Raw genomic sequence first — 20108 nt, 5'->3', positions numbered from 1 at the left:
TTTTATTTTCTCATTAAAAAAATACTTATTGGTTATCCACCAATAACTTCAGGTACTTCTTGTACTCTTGAGGTAATAGGGAGGGATATAGTGATAAAAGTAAAGTTTCCACTTCCATAGAGCTTACATTCTAGAAAAAAATGGTAAGGAAAACGTAAACAAACAAGATAATTTCAGAAAGTGAAAAACTTCCAATATATAATGCAAAACAGGAATCAAGATGAGCAGGGGAGATGAGCAGGGAGAAGGGAAAGTGTTGAATTCACTAAGATGATCAACAGAGACCTATCTGTGAAGATTACATTTGAAGCAACCACAGAAAAAGGAGCCAGTAATGCAAAGATCTGGAGTTGGAATATTCCAGGCAATAAAACAGCAATAGGCCCTGAAGTGGGTCAGGGATGAAAGAAAGCCAAAGTCACTGGAGCAGAACAAATAAAGGGGCTACTGGTGAGCGAGAAGGTAGAGAAAAAGGCAGGGGCCAGACCAGGCAGGGGCAAGATAAGAAGTTTGGATTTTATTCCACTTGTGATGGAAAGCCACTGGAAACTTTTAAGCAAGGATTGATGTGGTCTGAATTACTCTTTAAAATCAAATCTGGCTTTTGTACGAAGAGACCATAGTGGGACAATACTGGAATCAAGGAGATCAATTCGAAAGCTAGCAACAGAGGGATACCAAGTTTTCTGGCTTGAATGTCTCTGGATATCATGATGCCATTTACGAAAAAAAAAAGTTAGGAGAAACAAGCTTGGGTAGTTGGGCATGTTGAATCTGAGTTAGTTTCAGGACATTCCACACAAAAAGAAACATGCAATAGAAAAGGATTATGGGATCTGGAGCTCAGGAAAGAGAAGTGGACTAATAACATGGATTTAAGAATTGTTGACATACGAATGATGTAGCTACAAAAATGCTTGGGATTCCCTAGACAGAATAGTTAGAGTATGGAGAGGAGAGTCTGAAAGGATCCCCGTGGAAAGAACAGCAAGACTTTTTAAAGCAGGAAGAACCCATCAGAAGATAAAACAACAACAACAACAACAACAACAACAACAACAACAACAAAAACCCAGAGAGTAGTGTCACAGAAATTAAAGCATGTCAAACAATAGTGAGAGCTTAAACAAAACTGAAAAGCTTCTATTGGGGTCGTTTATTTTATTTTCAACAAGGGAGTCATCCGTAATCTGGAGACAGCAGTTTGTGAAGGGAAGGAGATATAAACTGAACAGAAGTAGATCAGGAAGTAAATGGGAGGTAAAGGAATGGGACCAGTAAGGATACACTCTTCAAAATCTTGGCTGTTGAAGAGAAGAGTGAGGGAGGGCAGTAGCTAGAGAGGTCTGGGGTTGAAAGCGCATTTTTAAAAGGCAGGATAGATATTCCCTCTGCTGTTCGACAATTTACATAAATCTGCAAACAGCTCTTCCATTCTACTTCCACCTTCATAGCCCTTACCTGCCCTCTGCTCACACAACTTTCCCAGAGTTTTATCTTCTCTTGGCCACGGGGTCCTAAGAAGGTCCCCCTTGGCTGTATGAGGGTGGCCTCTCCTGTGCCACAGAAGTGCCAAACTCTCATATTGGCCAGATGACAGGTTACACGCACTCTCTACTGGGAGGATCTGGCCAATTACATTTGGATTTTATTATTAATCTAAAATGTGAGTGATCATCATTCTGTTGCTTAAAATATAACTCTCTCTTGGGTCCATTTATTTCTCTGAAGCCAAGATTCCATGGGCTGTGAAACACAAAGACGTGGAGGGAAGCAAATGAAAAATGGAACCCAGTGACAAGGAAACAGTTGAGAGCTTGGAGAAGCATTTAGTGGTCAGATCCCCTCACAAAAGCAAAAGCATTTCAGAGCAATGAAATCTGCTCCTACATACTCTAGCCTCTGCATTAATGTGGCTACTTTTATTTGGAAACCATTTACAAAGAGGAAAAAGTCCAATTTAGAGAAACATCTCCAGTGGGTTGCTCAGAGAGCAAACTTTGCAATACAATTCCGTTCTGCGTGGGTAGGGTTCACCTAACTTCTGAGGAGCTGGCTGGAAATACAGAGCCTATCACAAACCTGCCAACCCAAGATTCTGTTTTAAGCCTGTGGAGCACCTTGGATTTGTTTGTGTATATCTGTGGGGGGGGGGGGGGGAGGGGGAGTGGAACTCTTTAACTTCCCATTTCTGTGTGGTTTTCAAACACAAAGTAGAACTCCTCCGAGTCAATTAAAATTAAGCATCTCCCAAGGACCCAAGGGGGAAAGTTGGCTCCTAAGAAAGGCAACTCATGGCAGGGGGTGGAATGATTTGGTCCATCACATGTGTATTTTCTCTCCCACTCCTTTTCTGTGGGTACAGTGGTCACAGGCAGCAGCAATTTTTTTTTCCGATACTGCTATTTCTCCTAGTGACACATGGGTGAGGCAACAGAGGGGAGGGGGGTGTTGTTTCCTTCAGATGCATTTGAAGATTATTCTGATCTTCCAATCTGGTAACCTTTTTCCAGATGATTTTAAGATCATTACAGTATAAACTAAACAGTTCAGAAAATCAGCAGGAATCTGAAGATGTTATTTCTCTTGGTAAATTAGAAGGTGAACAAATCCCTGAGGTTCTCCCCATTTATTTAAATTCTTCATTTATAAATTATTTAAATTCTACTCAAACACAGTGGAAACAGATTCAATGAAACACACAAAAAAGTACAAATTTGGACACTGATACATTAAAAATGTGAAGATAGATTTTAGGGCAAATATTGCTTATTATTCCTTTCTTTCTGTCCTGCCATGCCCCCTGCCTTTAAGAGAAAGGCAATAGCTTTAAATCAATTATTCTTTCCTGAAATGTCATCTCTACATAACGCCCTCAAAATCCACATCAACTCTACTCTGCTGTTGTTGGCCTGAGCCACAGAGACCAGGAGTTGCAACACCCATTACAATGGCAAAAAGGCCAAGCTTCCTAAGCCAGCACTAATACTATGGGCAGAACTTTCATCAAACAGCTCCTGGGTCAGTCAGAGGGGAAACACAAGGTTCTACCAATGCTAGCCTGCCCAGTGGGCCCTGTAAGGGAAATTGAGGAGCACAACCAGGTTTATTAAAATAACAACTGGGCAAGGTGCCTACAATGCTTAATGGAGCATATGGCCTGGATCTGGGGATGGAAGCTGCACTTTGCATTCTTTTCCAGGAAGGGAGGGAGTGGCAGTGGCCTAAGTCCCTGGAAACTCTCCTCAGTGCCCTGGCTGGCATCCTGGAGATTTTCCCAGCTTGTTCTGGGAGGGGTATCCCACTCTAAGCAATAGGTTCCACTAAGTCTTATAATAAATAATACAACCACCATGGAAGTCAAATATTTAGATTCCTACTAGAACAGTGTTTCCCAACTGTGGGTCCATGAAACGACAAGATAATATTTACCACTCCATACCCAAGCCTTTTTTCCCTCTCCTTGGGTTATGACAGTTACAACCAGCTCTTCTTTTAATTTATTTCCTATGTCTCTTGCTCCTAGGAGCTATGGTAAAGAAGTTAGTTATATCATTTACAAATTCACTGCTAAATCTAGGTCAGGAAATACAGTACTGAACTAGATCACCACCAACACAAGACACCATACAAGAGATTATTGTTCTCCTTTATTATCAACAGCATTCTCACAGCAAAGTCTTGAAGTTTATCTGATTACTGGTCTATATTTTAATGAGTCACCTCTTGATAACGTTTTCTAGTTATTTTCTCAGTATTTAAGGGTAGGAAGGCACTTAAAGTATTTCTAACAATCTAACTTAATCATCCTGGCACCTGTGAAGATACGCAATATAATACCGACATGCTGTAGAGGAAGAAAGGTTCAGAGGGGCTAAGTGATTTGCTCAAGATCAGATACACAGTCAAGGAGCAAGATAGGACTTCAGCCCAGGTTTGTCGGATTTTAAGACAGTTGTTCTTTCTGCTACAACTAGGCTGACCCTTAAGTCAAGCATCACCAAATATGAAACAAAATAATTTAGGTGACTGTTTTCAGGAATTTCTATGGCAGATTACGTAAATTAGCTCTTTCCAGGCTGCTTTCAGTATTGTTTTTAAGAGGCAATCAAATCTCACAATTCTTTATGCTCCCAGATTTCAATATTTATTTTAGTTTCAATCAACTCAACATAACTTAATTTTACTGAAAGCTTTGTATGCAACAGAAATAGCACAAGAAGCGAATAATACAATGATAATTAAGTTGCAGTCTTGTTAGGAGATCCTCATGGCCTGCTCAAATGTCAATGTTCAGATTAGATGATCTAGAAAATACAGAAGATTCTGCATGCCCCTTTGCTTGACTCCTTCTTTGGTCCATTCCTTCACTGCCTGACTTCTTCAACATTTACTGAGCAGAAATAAATAAGACATAGTGTATGCCTTCTGGAGTTCATAGTTCAATAATGGAGATAAACATGTAAATGAATAGTTTATAATAAACCTTGATAAATGCAGTAACAGAGATATAAATAAAATGCCATAAGAGCCAAGAGAACGGAGCAACTAACTTTACCTGAAGGAATCAGCACAGGCTCTTCCTGGGAGTCTTAAAATAGGATTCCCCATTGAAAATTAGAAGGTCTGGGGCGCCTGGGTGGCGCAGTCGGTTAAGCGTCCGACTTCAGCCAGGTCACGATCTCGCGGTTCGTGAGTTCGAGCCCCGCGTCAGGCTCTGGGCTGATGGCTCAGAGCCTGGAGCCTGTTTCCGATTCTGTGTCTCCCTCTCTCTCTGCCCCTCCCCCGTTCATGCTCTGTCTCTCTCGGTCTCAAAAATAAATAAACGTTGAAAAAAAAAATTAAAAAAAAAAAAAAAGAAAATTAGAAGGTCAGACCTTTGAAGCACACCTTCATATACTCCTTAGTCCCCTGCAAACAATAAATGTTCACTATTTGTATGCTGAGAGGTCAAAGTATAAACTGCTCTTGCAGAGTGTTTTACCTGACTGTGGGCTGGAAAGGGAAAGAAAGTGCCACAAACCCCTCAGCAATTGCTTACAGTTACAGTCATATTTACTATCAGACTTCTAGTGGATTTAATGGTGGCCCTAAAATGATTATGTTCGTGTCTGAACCCCCATAACCTGTGAATGTGACCTTATTTGGAAAAAGGGTCTGGGTACACATGTAATTAAGGATCTTGAGATCATCCTGGATTATCAGGGTGGGCCCTAAATCCCATGACAAGTGTCCTTACAAGAGACAGAAGAGTCTATATGAAGACAGAAGTAGATATGGGAGTGATGCCCCACAAAGAACACCAACAGCTGGAAATGGCAAGAAAGCACTCTTCCCTAGAGCCTCCAGAGGGAGGGAGTCCAGCACAAATGACACCTTGATTTCAGACTTCTGGCTTCCAGGGCTGTGAGAGAATAAATTTCTGTTGTTTTAAGCCACCCAGTGTGTGGTGATTTGCTATAGCAGCCCCAGGAAACTAATATAAAACTTAACATGTTTCTCTAACAGCAGCAATATCAAGAAGCTCTTACTAAAAGTTGAATTAATGTAACTCAGTGTGCGTCCCACACAAAGTAGATTAGGTAACGAGGTCCCGGCCCTCAGGAAGCTTCCATGGAAAGCCATGAAAATGCTACAGTGGGGGCACCTGAGTGGCTCAGTTGGTTAAGTGTCAGCACAGAGCCCACTTTCGATCCTCTGTCCCCTTCTCTGTCTGCCCCTTGCCCAGGCGCTCACTCTTTCTCTCTGTCTCAAAAATAAACGTTAAAAAAAAAAAATGCTAAAGTGCATAGGAGCATGGCAGGCCTTTGGAGACAAATCTGCAGGCGAGTTTCTATCCTGCTACTTATCAACTGTACATGAATTAGAAAATTTAATAAGCCTAAGCTTTAGTATGTATTCTTATCTGCAAAATTAGAATTGTTATAAGCATTAAATAGGATAAAGCACCTAGAATACTTAGCATAATGGCTGGCCCACAGTAAGCACTAAGAAAATGTCATTACTATTGTAGACACAAATGAATACATGTGGACAGCTGAGTAGACAATACTGACCAGATAGAGAAGGAAGTTCAACTAAAGTCAATACTTTGGATCTTATTTCCAGCCCAGTTTCAAATCTTCAGTTAACCTCTCTTCTTCATCACAACGATGGCACCTGTTGCTGTCATCATCAAAAACAGCTGATAGTTCCGAGACCCTATTCCTGGCGGTACCCAATTTTTCTCACAAAGGATGAGAAAAAGTGCTAAAACTTGTTTTAAGATAATTAAAGCCGTTCAGCCCAAGCCGTTATCCAATTCACTCCTTTTAACTTGAAAATCTCTTTATCTTCTTCCCTACCTCATGTCCTTCCAACTTTTTCACCAAAAACCAATGCCAGCACTGGTGCTCACAAGTGACCACTTCTTGTTATGTCCGTTAACCTACCGTTCTTCTATCTTTAACAGTTCCCTCTCCAGTGGTTCCTCCTCTACCCACAAACATCTTCCCCCAACCTTGCAACGCATCAGGCTCCCATCCCATCTCCTCCAGGGATATCTTGGCGAACCTCTCAAGCTTAATCTGTCCCAAATTAAATTTACCATCTCTTCTACTGCCCAACCCAACCCAAATCTACTGCCTAACCCTGATGCAATTTAACTCCTCTGGTTTAATGCTGATACTATCATTCAGACACTAAGCCTTGAAACCTGCTAGTCACTGCAGGGCCTTTACACTTGCCTCTCCAAGTTGTCTGGAGCACTTTTTCCTCAACCTTTCACATAGCTGGTTCCTTCCAATCATTAACATCTTACCTAGACTCCCTTTTCTACAGGGATTCCTCCCTTAGCTACGTTAGCAAAAGAACCTTCCTCCCAAGTCACTCTCTAGCTGAAACCCAGTTTCATTTTCTTCACAGAACTTTGCACTATCTGAAATTAATCTTATGTGGTTTTTTGTTTTTGTTTTTGTTTTTTTTTTTACTTATTTAATCCTTTCTCTATGCACTGTGTAAAAGCAGATACCATATCTGCCTAGCACAAAATACATGCCTGGTAAACATCTTTGAATAATTTTCCTGAATTTCTATTTTCCTCCACATAACCACCACTCTTACACAGCCCCACAACCTGAAAAAGGTAAATATTTAAAAGAAACATAGCTTGGACCACAGCCTTCTCATTGGCCTCCCTGCTGTCTGTTTCCTCTCCATCTAATTCCTCTTATATCTAACCTGCTACATAATTATCCTAAATCACACCTCTTGTCAATTACTTCTTCAAAATTCTTCAATAGCTACTCATTGAGTACAAAATTCTTCAACAGCTTACTCACTGAGTACAAAATTAGGTACAATCCTTATCTAAGATTTACTACTCACTTCTGGCTCCACCCTACCTTTTAAAAAATTAAATTCTCTCTTTTGGCCATTTATTTTGAAATAGAGAAACAGTAGGTTGCAAAGAAATGTACAGGAATTCCCATGTACCCTTCCCCCAACTTCTCCAACATCAACAACTTACACAGCTCTTGTACAATATCAAAACCAAGAAGCTGGTACAATCCATACAGCTTATCCAGATTTCACTAGTTGTGTATACACACTTGTGCATGCATGTGTGTAACCGTGTGCATGCAGATGCACACAGGCACTCAGGCTCCCTTGTATAGCTCTTGTATCACATGTGTACTTGGGTAATCACTACCATAACCAAAATATTCAACTGTACCATCACCACAAAACTCCTTCTGTTCCCCCTTACTCATCCCCCCATCCCTACCCCTGGCTACTACTATCTATTCTCCAGCTCTATAATCATTTAATGAATGTTACATAAATTGAATTCTTTATTTTTATTGATAAGTAGTATTCCATAGAATGGATGTACCACAGTTTATTTAATAATTCATTCACTTAAGGACATTTGGGTAGCTTCCAGTTTAGGGATAATACAAATAAAATTGCTATGAACACTCACATACACAGTCCTGCATGAAAATAGTCTTAATTTTCCTAAGATAAATTCCCAAGAGTGCAACTGCTGGCATCTTACTTTTGTAGCCTCACTTTTCCAAAATTCCTCCTGTTCCCATATCACAGTCAAATAAGACTACTTGAACTGTTTCCTCTTCTTCTCTGGTTTCTAATCCTCTCATCATTTGCATATTTATTATTAATAGCTGCCTAAACCACTTTTTCAAAGAGGATGAAGAAATAAATTAATTTATGGGGTGCCTCAGTGGCTTATTTGTTGAGCATCTGACTCTTGGTATCAGCTCAGGTCATTATCTCACCGTCATGAGATCGAGCCCCATGTCGGGCTCCTTTCTGAGCATGGACCCTGCTTGAAATTCTCTCTCTCCCTCTCTCTCTGCTCCCTCCCTCCCTCCGTCCCCCTAAATAAATAAATGAACAAACAGTTATTTACATGAAGGAAAAAATAAATAAAAGATGATGGAGTATTTTATCAATCCTGTCCCACTGAAATGTGATCTCTTTCCTATAAACCTGCATCATATTTGCTAAACTTCTCTTATAAAATGTATGTTCTACCAGTCTCATAGATGCATATATGCCCTATACTTCCATTACAACAGTAAACTCCCTGGAGACAGATCATTTCTTATTAATTTCATATTCACTCTGGCACCAACCACACTGTTTCTGTTATAGTAGGAGCTCAAGCAAAACAGAATCTTCATTGTTGAATGAATGGACGAATTAAATATATTTGCCCTAAGAGGGCTCTGATTTAACCAGGAATCCAGGATGTTATATTTGCATTAAAAAAGACAACTAATAATACAAGTCTATACAGGCTAAGTGCCAAAGGACAATAAAAGCAAGAAATGTTAGAGAAGTGCAGAGAAGGCAGCAATCTTTTCTGGGGCAGTTGAGGAATGCTTCTTAAAGAAGGCTATTTTTGAGGGAAACCTTGAACAGATGAGTAGAACTCAGAAAAGTAGAAAAGGGAGTCCTTTTTGGTAGACATTATTTAAGAACAGTATATGGATTGATCTCATTCTTTGTAGCTTCTGGATAATATTCCACTATACAGATGTGCCCAAAGTTTTAACCTATTCTCCTGATAGTAGACATTTAGTATGCATCAGTTAGAATTAAGTTTGGATCCATGTTACGGAAAATCCAAAAGGAGTGTCATACACACAAGATACTTTATTTCTCTCGTGTGAAAGAAGCCCACACGTAGACAATTCATTGTTGGTATGTGGACTCCATGGTCTTCAGACTCCATGCTCCATTTTTCACCTCCACCACACTAGCATATGGCTTTTTTTCCCAAGGTTGCCTTATGAGCCTAGCCAACACATCTTGTTACAGGCAACTGAAAGGAAAGAGAAAAAAAAAGGGGCCTACCTCAGAGCTAAGCCAGCTCCCTTTTTGCAGACTTCCAGAAGTTTCACACAATACTTTCAGTTCTACATCATTGGCCAGAACTTAGTTATATGGCCATACCTAGCTGAAAGGGAAGCTGAAAAATTCAGTCTTTCACATGAGTGCATTGCTGTCTCAAAGGAAATTTAAGATTTGTAACCAAAAAAGGATAATAGATATTGGGTAGCAGCCAGCAGTTAGAGAGAAAAACTGAAATCTTGCCCTGCCAATGAGTAAGCACACACATCATCTTCCATAGTCAGGAAAAAGAGAAAGAAAAGAAAATGAAGCACTTCACAACCTGACCCTGAAATAAACAAACAAGCCAAGAAAGAAGGAAGGAAAGAAAAGGATTACATCTGGTTCTACTTCCTAAAATAGAAGAAACTTTAATCCTGTTTGTGTAAATTACTAATTCCCTTACAAAACAAAATTTTTCCCTGGAGTCTGCAACATTCTTATGATAACCATGTCCGATTTCCCACCATGAACAAAGTAACTATAACCTTGTATTCCTGTGGGTTTTTACTTTAAATACCTGTTGTATTTTTTAATCAGCAAGCCAGTCCTGAAGTTGGACTCCCTCACAGAACTTTGCAAGTAAGCTATTTTTCTTAAGTGATTTTTCTTTTCCTAATACTTTGGTGCCTCTAAGTCTTCCCTCACAGCAGTCTCAGCCACAGGATTATTTCTTATTTTCACTATTATAAATCCCACTGCAGTAAACAGCTTGTAAATGCCTCCGTGTATACACAGTGACAATTTCTCAAACATAGATATCTAAAAAAGAACTTGCTGGGACAAATGATATGCACATTTTTAATATAGTCTACTTAAAAATGCTATTGGCAGAACGGTACTAGTTGATCGCACCATCACTATATGAGCATCCCTGACTTCCCACACATCAACAACACAAGAGTACCCTCTTTTCATTTTTAGCAAATCTGATAGGCAAAAACATGCCTTGTTGTTTCAACCTGCATTTCCCTAACTACCACCTAGTTAGTAATTATAGTCTATCTAGGTTGAACATCTTTATTATGTTTATTGACCATTTTTATTAATTATTCTTTGAAGGACGGGTTATCATCTGCCCATCTGGATGGTCTTCTTATGGATTTAGAGAAGTTCTTTATATATTCTGGTTATTAATCTTTTGTTATACATATTATCACAGTTTTCTTCCAATCTATCTCTTACCTTTTTACTTTTTTTATAGTATCATTTGTTTTACAAAGTATTAAACTCTGATGTAGTCAAATTTAGCAGCCAATTCTCTGACTTCTGGGATTTTGTCTTGCTTACAAAGACCCTGCCACCGCAAAATTACAAACATATTGTCTTCTATTACTTGAAGGGTTTGCCTGTTACATTTAAGCTGCATGAAATTTATTTTTATATATGCTATAAGGTAGGATTTTCTCTAATTATTTTACTAAAGGGATAACCAATTGTCCCAACACTATATCCTGAAGATCTATCTATCTACTCCCTTACTTTGGAATATTATCTTTACCATATGTTAAATTATCACACAGAATTAAAACTATTTCTGGACTTTACTTTTCTGTTCTATAAATCCATCTGCCCATTTGTACACCAATACTACAAAGTTTTAGTTGTCAAAACTCCATAGTATTTTTTGATATCTGGTAAATCAGAAATCAGGCTCCTCCCTATTGTATCTTTTAAAAAGGGTGGGGGGCACCTGAGTGGCTCAGTCAGTTAGGCCTCCAACTCTTGATTTCATCTCAGGTCATGATCTCACGATTCATGGGATCAAGATTCTCTCTCTCCCTCTCTCTGCCCCTATACCATTCCCGTGAGCACTCAAAAGCTCGCTCACTCTCTCTCTCAAAATAAATAAACTTAAAAAAAAAAAAAAGCTGGCTGTTCTCATAAATTTTCTCTTCCAGGTGACTTTAAACATCAGTTTACTAAATTCCTTTCAAAAATCCTACGGAGATTTTTTTTTTATTGAGATGGCCTGATTTGTAGATTAGCAGTTTTTCTTTTTAGGAGAACTTGCATGTTTTTAAATTAGCATGTATGTACCAACTACCTATGTTGGGATGAGTTCTGTGGGAATTCAAAGCATTTTTAAGACATCCTTGCTCCACAGTAACATACCATCTGATTGAGGGGGGGAAATAGATATAAATAATGAGTGCATTAAATGATAAATATCTTTAGAATTAAAGTTGTGGCTCATTTATGGTCACTATAGTATGCACTTTGAGGCTTATTTCTGCCTGTCATTTTACTTCCGTTTTTGTTTTTTCTTTGGCCTTTTTTTTTTCCTTTTTAAACACCTGACAACTAAGTAAATATTTATAAACATAATTGATTTATACCTTAGTCATCCTAGGTAAGAAGTTCTATTATCATTCCCATTTTACAGATAAAGAAACTGAACCTCAAAGAAGTTAAGTAACCTTCCCAAGATCACAGAACAAGTAGGTGAAGGACAGCTAAGATCTGAAACTGTTTCCCAGACTTCAATCCCCATAGTTCCACCTCTTCTTCCCTCCCCCTTTTAAGTTCCTGCTACTTTGTCGAATGCAAAGCTCATCTCTGAAAGAAGGATAGGAAATGAATAAATGAGTAGCATGCATTTTTTTTAAACTGTTTCATCCTCTGTACAAGCCCAGCAAATAATAAAAGCGTACAGGGAGAATAAGGGCACGTTCCGCTCTGCCGCTGTCCAGGTTGGACCTGTCCTGAGTTCCTCTCCCTTTCCCTTAAGCTAAGCACAGGACTCATTACATAATTTATAGAGCCCCGTGCAAAACCAAAGCGTGGGGTCCCTTGTTCAAAAATGATTGCTACCTTCAAGAGGTAGACCGTTAACAAAGCACAGGACCCTTCTAGGCACAGGGGTGGGGAGGGCTCAACCACATGGATACTATGCCCAAGAAGCAGGCCCCAGCTAAGAGTTTCTCTCTCTTTTCTAACCTGGGTCTCTGGCTCTGTAGATTCACAGCCCTGCTCTGATGAAGAAGGCTGCTCAGAAGTCTTCCTCCCCACTGACAGCGACTACGACTCCAGTGATGCCCTGAGCCCCCGAGACCTGGACCTGGTCTACCTGTCATCACAGGATATCGCCCAGCAGGCTCTCAGCGGCCTAAGTGGCAGCGCCCCCGACGTTCTGCAGGTGCACGACATGAAGAGTCCTCTGGGATCGGGCCAGGACCCCCAAGGCCGGCCCCCGGGGCCGGATCCCGACCACTCGTGCGCCGAAGTCCTCCACAGCCTGACCCTCACCGGCTTCACTCCCAAGAACCACGCCAAGATGGCGCCGAGCGCCAGGCCGCCGCTGGGCTTCCTGGGAAAGCGGAAGCCGGCTAAGCACCAGCACTACGGCGGCTTCAGCCGCCACCACCGCTGGCTGCGCATGCACAGCGAGACGCAATCGCTCTCGCTCTCCGACGGCGTTTACACGCAGCACGTGTCTCGGGCCTGCGCCCTGACCCAGGAGCCCGCGGAGGCCGAGCGGCTGGGACCTTCCCCCGTTGGGTCCCGGGGCCTGGTTCTGGCCCACGCCGCAAGCCTCCCTGAGGAGGGGAAGAGCAGCCTCCAGGATGCGAGGCCTGCGGTACGTCGCATCTACGTGGAGCCCTACCGCGCGGCCCTGGTGGACGCAAAGCCCTGGGCTGCCTTGAGCCCGCCCCCCGGGGGCCACTCGGCCCTACCCAGCCCCACCGGCCCGGAGATGAGCCCCGAAGGCCCCACCACCTCCCCCGTGTCAGAAATACTCAGCAGCATGCTTTAGGGAGTCCTGCAACTGGCTGTCCTGATCCACAGCAAATCCCTGCATTCTCCATCACTCTCCCTCCAGCCCGGCCCCCACTGTGTCCCCAACCCTTTTCAAATGGTTTGAAATGTTAAAATTCCAAAGGTTACAGGTTCAAGTCCCTCTTTTTTTTTTTTTTTTTTTTTTTTTTTTAGTATAGAGTTAGGTGGAAGTGAGAGTTGCCACCAGTGTTGTTCCCGGTTCAGGGCATACAAGAACTTTTGTGTCAACATGGAGTCCTGGACTATTTAGGGGCACCCATGGCTGAAGTAGGGCAGCCTAAAGAGCCACCTCAGTTCCGCAGTCGGCTCTGTAATCTGACCTTTGGGTTTAGGGCTCTTTCTTGAATTTGTGATTGATGGGGAGGAGTTCTAGAGATGAAAGTAAGATTAGCATTGTTTTTCCTTCCGTTCTAAACCTTCAGAAGAGTTTAAGGGAAAGAAGCCCAGGTTGCGTCTTCAGGGCACAAAGTCAAGTGGACTTGACCTGGGTTCCCAGTCAGCTAAACCAAGTCATTCCAAAGTGCAGGGTTCTCAGTTGGTCACCAAATCAAATTTATCTATCAGCACTGATGGTAGGCCTAAAACAGATCTTTTCTTCATTTAGTGCTGTGTGGAAATCACCAGAAGCAAAAGTAGAGGATGCTTTGCTTCTAGCTTTGTCTTGCAAAGGTAAAACAGGGCAGGAAGCAGGACTTCCTGCACACTCAGCTCCCGTTCAAGCATGAAAATGGTCCTTGTATTATTCAGGGTGCAAGGAGATAGCTGGATTAAGTGAAAGCCTCAAAGACAAGACAGAGAGTGGGAGAGAAAGATGGGCAAAAATGCATTTTTTCTACAATCCTAAGATAAGTAAGCCCATGGGGCTTTGTCTCTGAAAATGATGGTGGATCTGCTTAGATTCTTAGGTGATGGAATTGTCATTGAATGAGAAAGTGCCCTTCAGATATGGCCAGGCAGCTGATGAAGTCCTTACAGACACACTGGCACATTTACTCACCCCTACATCACAGGTCATGGGACAGATTGCCCAGGGCTTGGGTTGCTGGCTTCCCCTTTTCAGTTCACCCCTTCCAAAGTCCACTTTGCTCTGAGATCAGCTGGCCCATTGGCCTCAGGGAAAATCCTCAGGGACAGAAGTCCCTGTCAATGGTTCCAAAACTGCTTAGAGACACCTGGAAAAAGTGTTTTGGTCTCAATGCCTCCCACCTGCCTTTCTCACAAATGAGAAACTCAAATCAAAGAGAAATCACACTGCATATTCCAAAAAGGTATGAGCCTTCTCTCATTTCCTGGAGCCAAGACTCATTCAGTTTACTGATATTCTAAATGGTCCTTTTCTGCTTCACAGGCATTTTGGTTAAATATTGCTCTTTATGGGCCCTACCCCTGTCCTCACAGTTCTACCATTCCTCCTCATGGGAGTTCATACAAAGTCCCCTGTTCACAATGTTATTCCGATCCCTTCCATTTTTAAAACATTTGATTTAAACATAAATAATTACCCTGGTGGAAAGGTACAGATTTGGCCCATGGCCTATGGTCATTAGAAAACTAAAGCCCAGAGCTCAATCTTTATTTTTTTAAGAGATTTTATACTCAGTGAACCACCACCCCCCATCCCCCCACCCTCTGACCGCAGAGAATCTTGAGCAGAATCACTGTGGCTTCTTTTCTATGCCTGCAAGTATTTTAAAATGCAGTTTTCTTCTGTTCTGAGTGAACTCTATGTATATGGAGTATTAGAAAGAACCATAAAACTAGTCTAAGTGCTTGCGTTTGTTTACAGATGAGTCAATTAAAGCTGAGAGAGGTTAAGTGACTTGCTCAAGGTCACAGAGCCACTTTAGTCTCAGAGTTAGGGTCAAAACCTGGAACCATTCCCTTTATAGTAGGTTGGCCCATTGGGAATTGGTACACACCTAGTCAACTTTTGATCGACTGTAGACTACTTACTGAATTTGTAGATTATCTCTTTTAATTCCAAATTCAACTCCTTTTCTCAACCTTTACCTAACAATTTCCATTATCACAGAGCTCCTTGTTGCCAGGAAATACAAATTTCACATAACAGGCATATAAGCTAAGCTACTTAAAAGGCAAATTTAGAGAAATGTCACTTAAAATTACATACCACATGACTCCCCTTTAATAACAAGAATGACAGTCACCTGCACTCAATTTCTATTTATTTCTAATTATAGGACAAGATTATATATGTTGAATGCTGGAATTGCCAAAACTAAGAAACCAAGTGATTCTCTGATCATGACCTGTCTGGTGGCATGAAACAAAATTTGTGACTGAATTAGATGGGAGGCATTCAGCAGGCAGCAAAAGCAGAGACCAACCCACCCTTCTGGACCCTCAGATTCTGGCACATTGGACCAAATAATGACTCATGAAGTAAAATTGCATTAAATCCAAACCCACTAACTGATATTGGGAACATGGTTTATTTTTTCACCTTCTACAAAGAAAAGAGATGCATTCCCATGAAATGAATAATGCACATTCAATTTCAATGGGCATAGTCCACTTGAAAATGCATCTTCCTAGCAATATTCCTATACAGAAGTGGATGTTATATCCTCAGTAATTAGCCATTTGTTCAAGCAGGTTTCCTTCACTTGTACCTCCACTTTGCAACATCTTGTGAGCCTGTTCTAGATTCCTGGGAGGGACAACTATGTTCCCTAATTCACAATCCTTTATTCATTTGTCCAGGCCACTCATTACAGACACTTTACAACATCTGGGGAGTTTTTTGTTTGCTTATTTGTTTTATTTTATCTTGATGGCTTTGTTATGTTTTGGATATGATGAACTTTTTGTCTTTTTTTTTTTTTTTTTTTTTTTTTTAAGTCCAGACTGGGAGCCTCTGGAGGAAATATTCCTGTCCCGGGTCTTCTTTTCCATAATTTTTCTACCATGCTTAACTCTCACTTGTGTTATCAAGCTCTCATCATTTGTGAAAACGCTCAAAAGTTGTTGACCAGGGCCCTCTCACATGTCCCTGTCTCTATTCTAAGTCCCACAGAGAACAAAAGAACAAAGTATGAAACATACTCCCAGGCCACAAGGAGATCACAATCTGATAGGAGTGTAGCCATCCTCACTGCACATCTTCCCTTTGATGTTTTCGAAAAGGCAACAGCCTGTCTCCTCAGCCAGGCTGACATAGGGCATGTTGGGCTAGAGATCATTGATTTCACTCTTGCTGGCTATTGAGAAGGGAAGACAGCCTGGAAAATGCAAGTCTCCAATGTATATGCTTGGCAACCATTTACAAGGCTGTCACATCCTCTTAATTGGTGAGGGGAACTGGGAGACAGTAATTAAAAACATTTACTCTAGGGAGTGGGTATTTTAAGAAGTGGGTACTTAAAGATGAGACCCATTCCATTTTAAGAACATTCACTAATGCTCAAAGCAATAATTACACTGGATAGAATGGTTCCATTTGGTTTGAAAGTTGAAGCCAGTTAGTAATAATATTCCTCCAGCCCCCATTCCTGAAGGATCCCAAAGCACTTTATGAAAAGCAATGACTGAAGCCTTGTTGTACTCCCCTAAAAAGACCTTGTCTGGGAGCCACCTGGCAAGCACCCACCCTATCCTTGCCAGGAGATCGTGCCAGACAAGTGGGAAAGAGGACTGGCCTCTCATTTATTGTTATCCTGCCACACAAAGGTACACTCTGGGGACTGCTCACCTCTTCCCTTGAAGACAGCAACTTTAGACAAAGAGACATACTAGAAAATCCCAACCCCTTGCCCCCCGCCTGCTCCTCACACTCCACCCAAGCCGTACTCACTTTCTCTTGGAGAACTATCAACTCAAGCTGTTAAGGGGTCTGCAGTGGACTCAAGTTCCCTAGTTATGTCAACAGCACACAGAAGTCACTGGCTTCTTAAAACTGATACTGTTGGAAAGATGATGCCATTACCTGACGGTTCTCTCCAGTTTGTCTGTAGCAGAGCTACAGCCGGGAGTGTGCATTTCTTGGTATGTTTGTTTATTGAATTGTAACATACCAATCAGAGAGGGTAGTTATCAGTTAACAAGAGAACACTCTCAGAGAATTGAAAGGGCTACATCATCACTTTAAAAAGTCTAAATATTTTCCCAGATGATTCAGTGACGCAAACCTGAAACTTTTTTTTTTTTTTTTCCTCCTGGTCATACCTTTAAGGAAAAATTTAAGGGAGCTGTTTGGAAAGCAATGATACTTCTTCATAGGTAGTAGAGTGAACAAGGGAAAAACTTGTTTCTTTGCCGGCCCCCTCTCATAAGATGTTCAAACACATGGCTTATGACTGTTAAGCTAAACTTCAACAAGGCCTTACAAACAACAAGGGTAGTGTATTTGAAACTATGTTGCGCAGTTTGGAAACTTATTCTAAGATCCTAATTCAGAGTTTTTCTGAGGTGTTGAACTTTGCCATTAGCAAAAAGTATTTTTAGAAAAATCCATTGACTGTTTATGAAGCACTGATTTTGCCATATTTCGGGTCTCTGGTTTTTCCACCACATCTGTACCCAGTGGTTATATTTGTGGGTTTTTTCAATTATTTCTTCTATTTCCATTATTAATGAATTTGTAAAATAGTTATTCAAAAAGACAGTTGGTTTTGTTTAACCATCAAATAGGTTTCACAGTCTATTGTGAAAATATTCTATTTTGATAAAGGATGTAGGAGGTTTGTTGTGGTTGTTTTAAATATCACCCCAGGGTCCTTCCCCTCCAGATATACACATTTTTTTTTATTTCAGCAAAAGCCAATATTTAACTTAGTGGCAAATGTTATCAAGCTATTAGTTAATGCCCTTTGGTCCTCTCCCTTCAGCCCACGACATGAAAATCTGAATATGCTTTCACAGTAACTGGTAGCTGATTTATAAAAACCAAATCTGGCAAATTTTTCTCTCAAGTCTGTCTGAGTTGCTGTGTTACTTCTTGCCCTGTGACCAACCAGATGTTTGGGGATATCCCATCTACGTGGCCACAAGCATCAGTTTAATGGTTGTGATAGAAAAAAGAAGTGTATATGAGTGTGTGTGTGTGTGTGTGTGTGTGTGTGTGTAGTGGGGGAGGGCTGTTTCATAGAAAAAGTAATTTTTTGACGTTCTATTAGGCAGTGTTTAACTGCTTCCTGCCTCATGTGTACATAGTGATTTGGCTGATCATTGGTTATTTGTTCAGAACTTAATGTATCTTGTTGCTACGTATGCAACTGAGTGTATGTAAAAGTTTAGACTTCGGTACATTATCTGCACAATTTTGTGTGCTTTAAACCTCTGTAAATGTACAGATGAATCATGTAAGGTGTATTAAATGTGACCTCTACTCTTGAAACAATAATATTTTGTAGTATGTACTTTTGCAAACTATTTGAACATTTTAAATGGATATTGTAAATGGCCAGTACACTCGATCAAAATCAACACTGGTAAAATGCATGCCTCTTCAACCTACCAATTTATAAGAAGAGGTCAAGGGTTAACAAGAATTAAGATAATTTTTCTAATGGCAAGTATTTTTGATAATTTCCTACATGCCTAATTGTATTTGAAAGAAAAATTGTCAACAGAAGAAATCTTAGCTATCAGAGGGAATGACTTTATTTCATAAGCATTAAATAATACTAATATACTTTATATCTAACCTGATGTTATTGAAATATAGTTCATAGGAGAAGTCAAAAATATTTTTGATTCTTCATAAGATGGTTTGCTGTTTCAAGGACAGGTTCCAAGCCCTCTGTCTTCAGTGTGGAGAAATGTCAATTAAGTAATAAACTAATAGAATTGTCAGCAATTGGCTTACCTGCTGTTTTTTCCAAGTCTCAATGAAGACACACATTTTTTAGCCTCAGCTTTTAAAAACTTCTTGCTGAAACTTTGGAAGAGTTATTATTTGGGGCATCGTTTTCACAATTATCAGAAAAATCTGACCAGTTGGCCCTTGATTGATCAATAGCCTTTGGGCAATTTCTCTTGCATACCTAGTTATTGCCAAGTATTGAAAATACAGCAGCAGGCTGCCAATGGCAAATATTCTCACCTACTTGCATCCAGGAGCTTGGACACCTGAACCTTGCTCCTTCCTCCACCGCATGCATGTTTAAATGTCTTCAGTGCATTTCTGCATGTGCCCTCCTATTTCTCTATCCCTTTATTTCCAAACTCACGAGGCTCCTCCCTTACCCCTACTCCCTCTGGCTGAGATTTGAGATTTCTTCTGTTTCTGAGAACACTGCAAAGAACTGCAGGAACCTGCACAAAGGTTCTCCTGAATTCCCAAGGCCAGGAATGTGCTGCTTTGGACCATGTTTTTGTCTTACGCTATTTTACAGAATTCTTTTAAATATGCACAGGCGTGCACGTGCGCGCACGTGCGTGCGCGCGCGCGCGCACACACACACACACACACACAAACACACACACACAAATTCAACTCTTTATTGGCATGTTTGTGGTCGGCTTTCCTGACAGCCTCAGAGGGCTGTTTTGTTGTCCTGGCCAAATGTGCTGTTTTCCCTATGTAAATTGTCATCTTTCTAAGCAAACCATTACTTTCTTTTCCTAATTCTGTCTTTGAATAAAAGTTTACCTTCTTTTTCAAACCAAACAGATGACATTGCTCTTTAATATCCTCTTTCCTCTATGAACACTCCTGGGGAGGCATTGGGGGAGGGGCAGAATGGGGAGGCCTTTCAGATTCAAGCTGCTAGGTAAGAAGTGTGCCTTCCCTGAACGCTTTGCCTTTTGACGAGCTATGCCAGGCAACAACACCTAGTATTTCTATCTGCCAACAAGAAACAACTCCTTCTTCTCTATAATAATAATTTAAAAATTAGGTTAGGGAATTAGGCAAATGTAAAGAGGGAGTTTCTAATCAATTTACAGTGACGGGGAAAAAAATCTTA

General features: G+C 40.8%; 1 protein-coding gene across 1 annotated transcript in view; it reads left to right on the top strand.

Moving 5' to 3' along the window:
- ANKFN1 (ankyrin repeat and fibronectin type III domain containing 1) overlaps positions 1–19663 on the top strand; it is a 142045-nt gene extending 122382 nt beyond the window's left edge. Inside the window, 1 exon segment of the mRNA XM_047833133.1 lies at positions 12360–19663. Coding sequence (XP_047689089.1) covers positions 12360–13156 — 797 coding nt within the window. The 3' untranslated portion in view covers positions 13157–19663.
- Positions 19664–20108: the final 445 nt, after the last annotated feature.

This window comes from Prionailurus viverrinus, chromosome E1, assembly GCF_022837055.1.
Source record: "Prionailurus viverrinus isolate Anna chromosome E1, UM_Priviv_1.0, whole genome shotgun sequence".
Lineage (NCBI taxonomy): Eukaryota > Metazoa > Chordata > Mammalia > Carnivora > Felidae > Prionailurus > Prionailurus viverrinus.
This window is presented reverse-complemented; position numbering and strand designations above follow the sequence as displayed.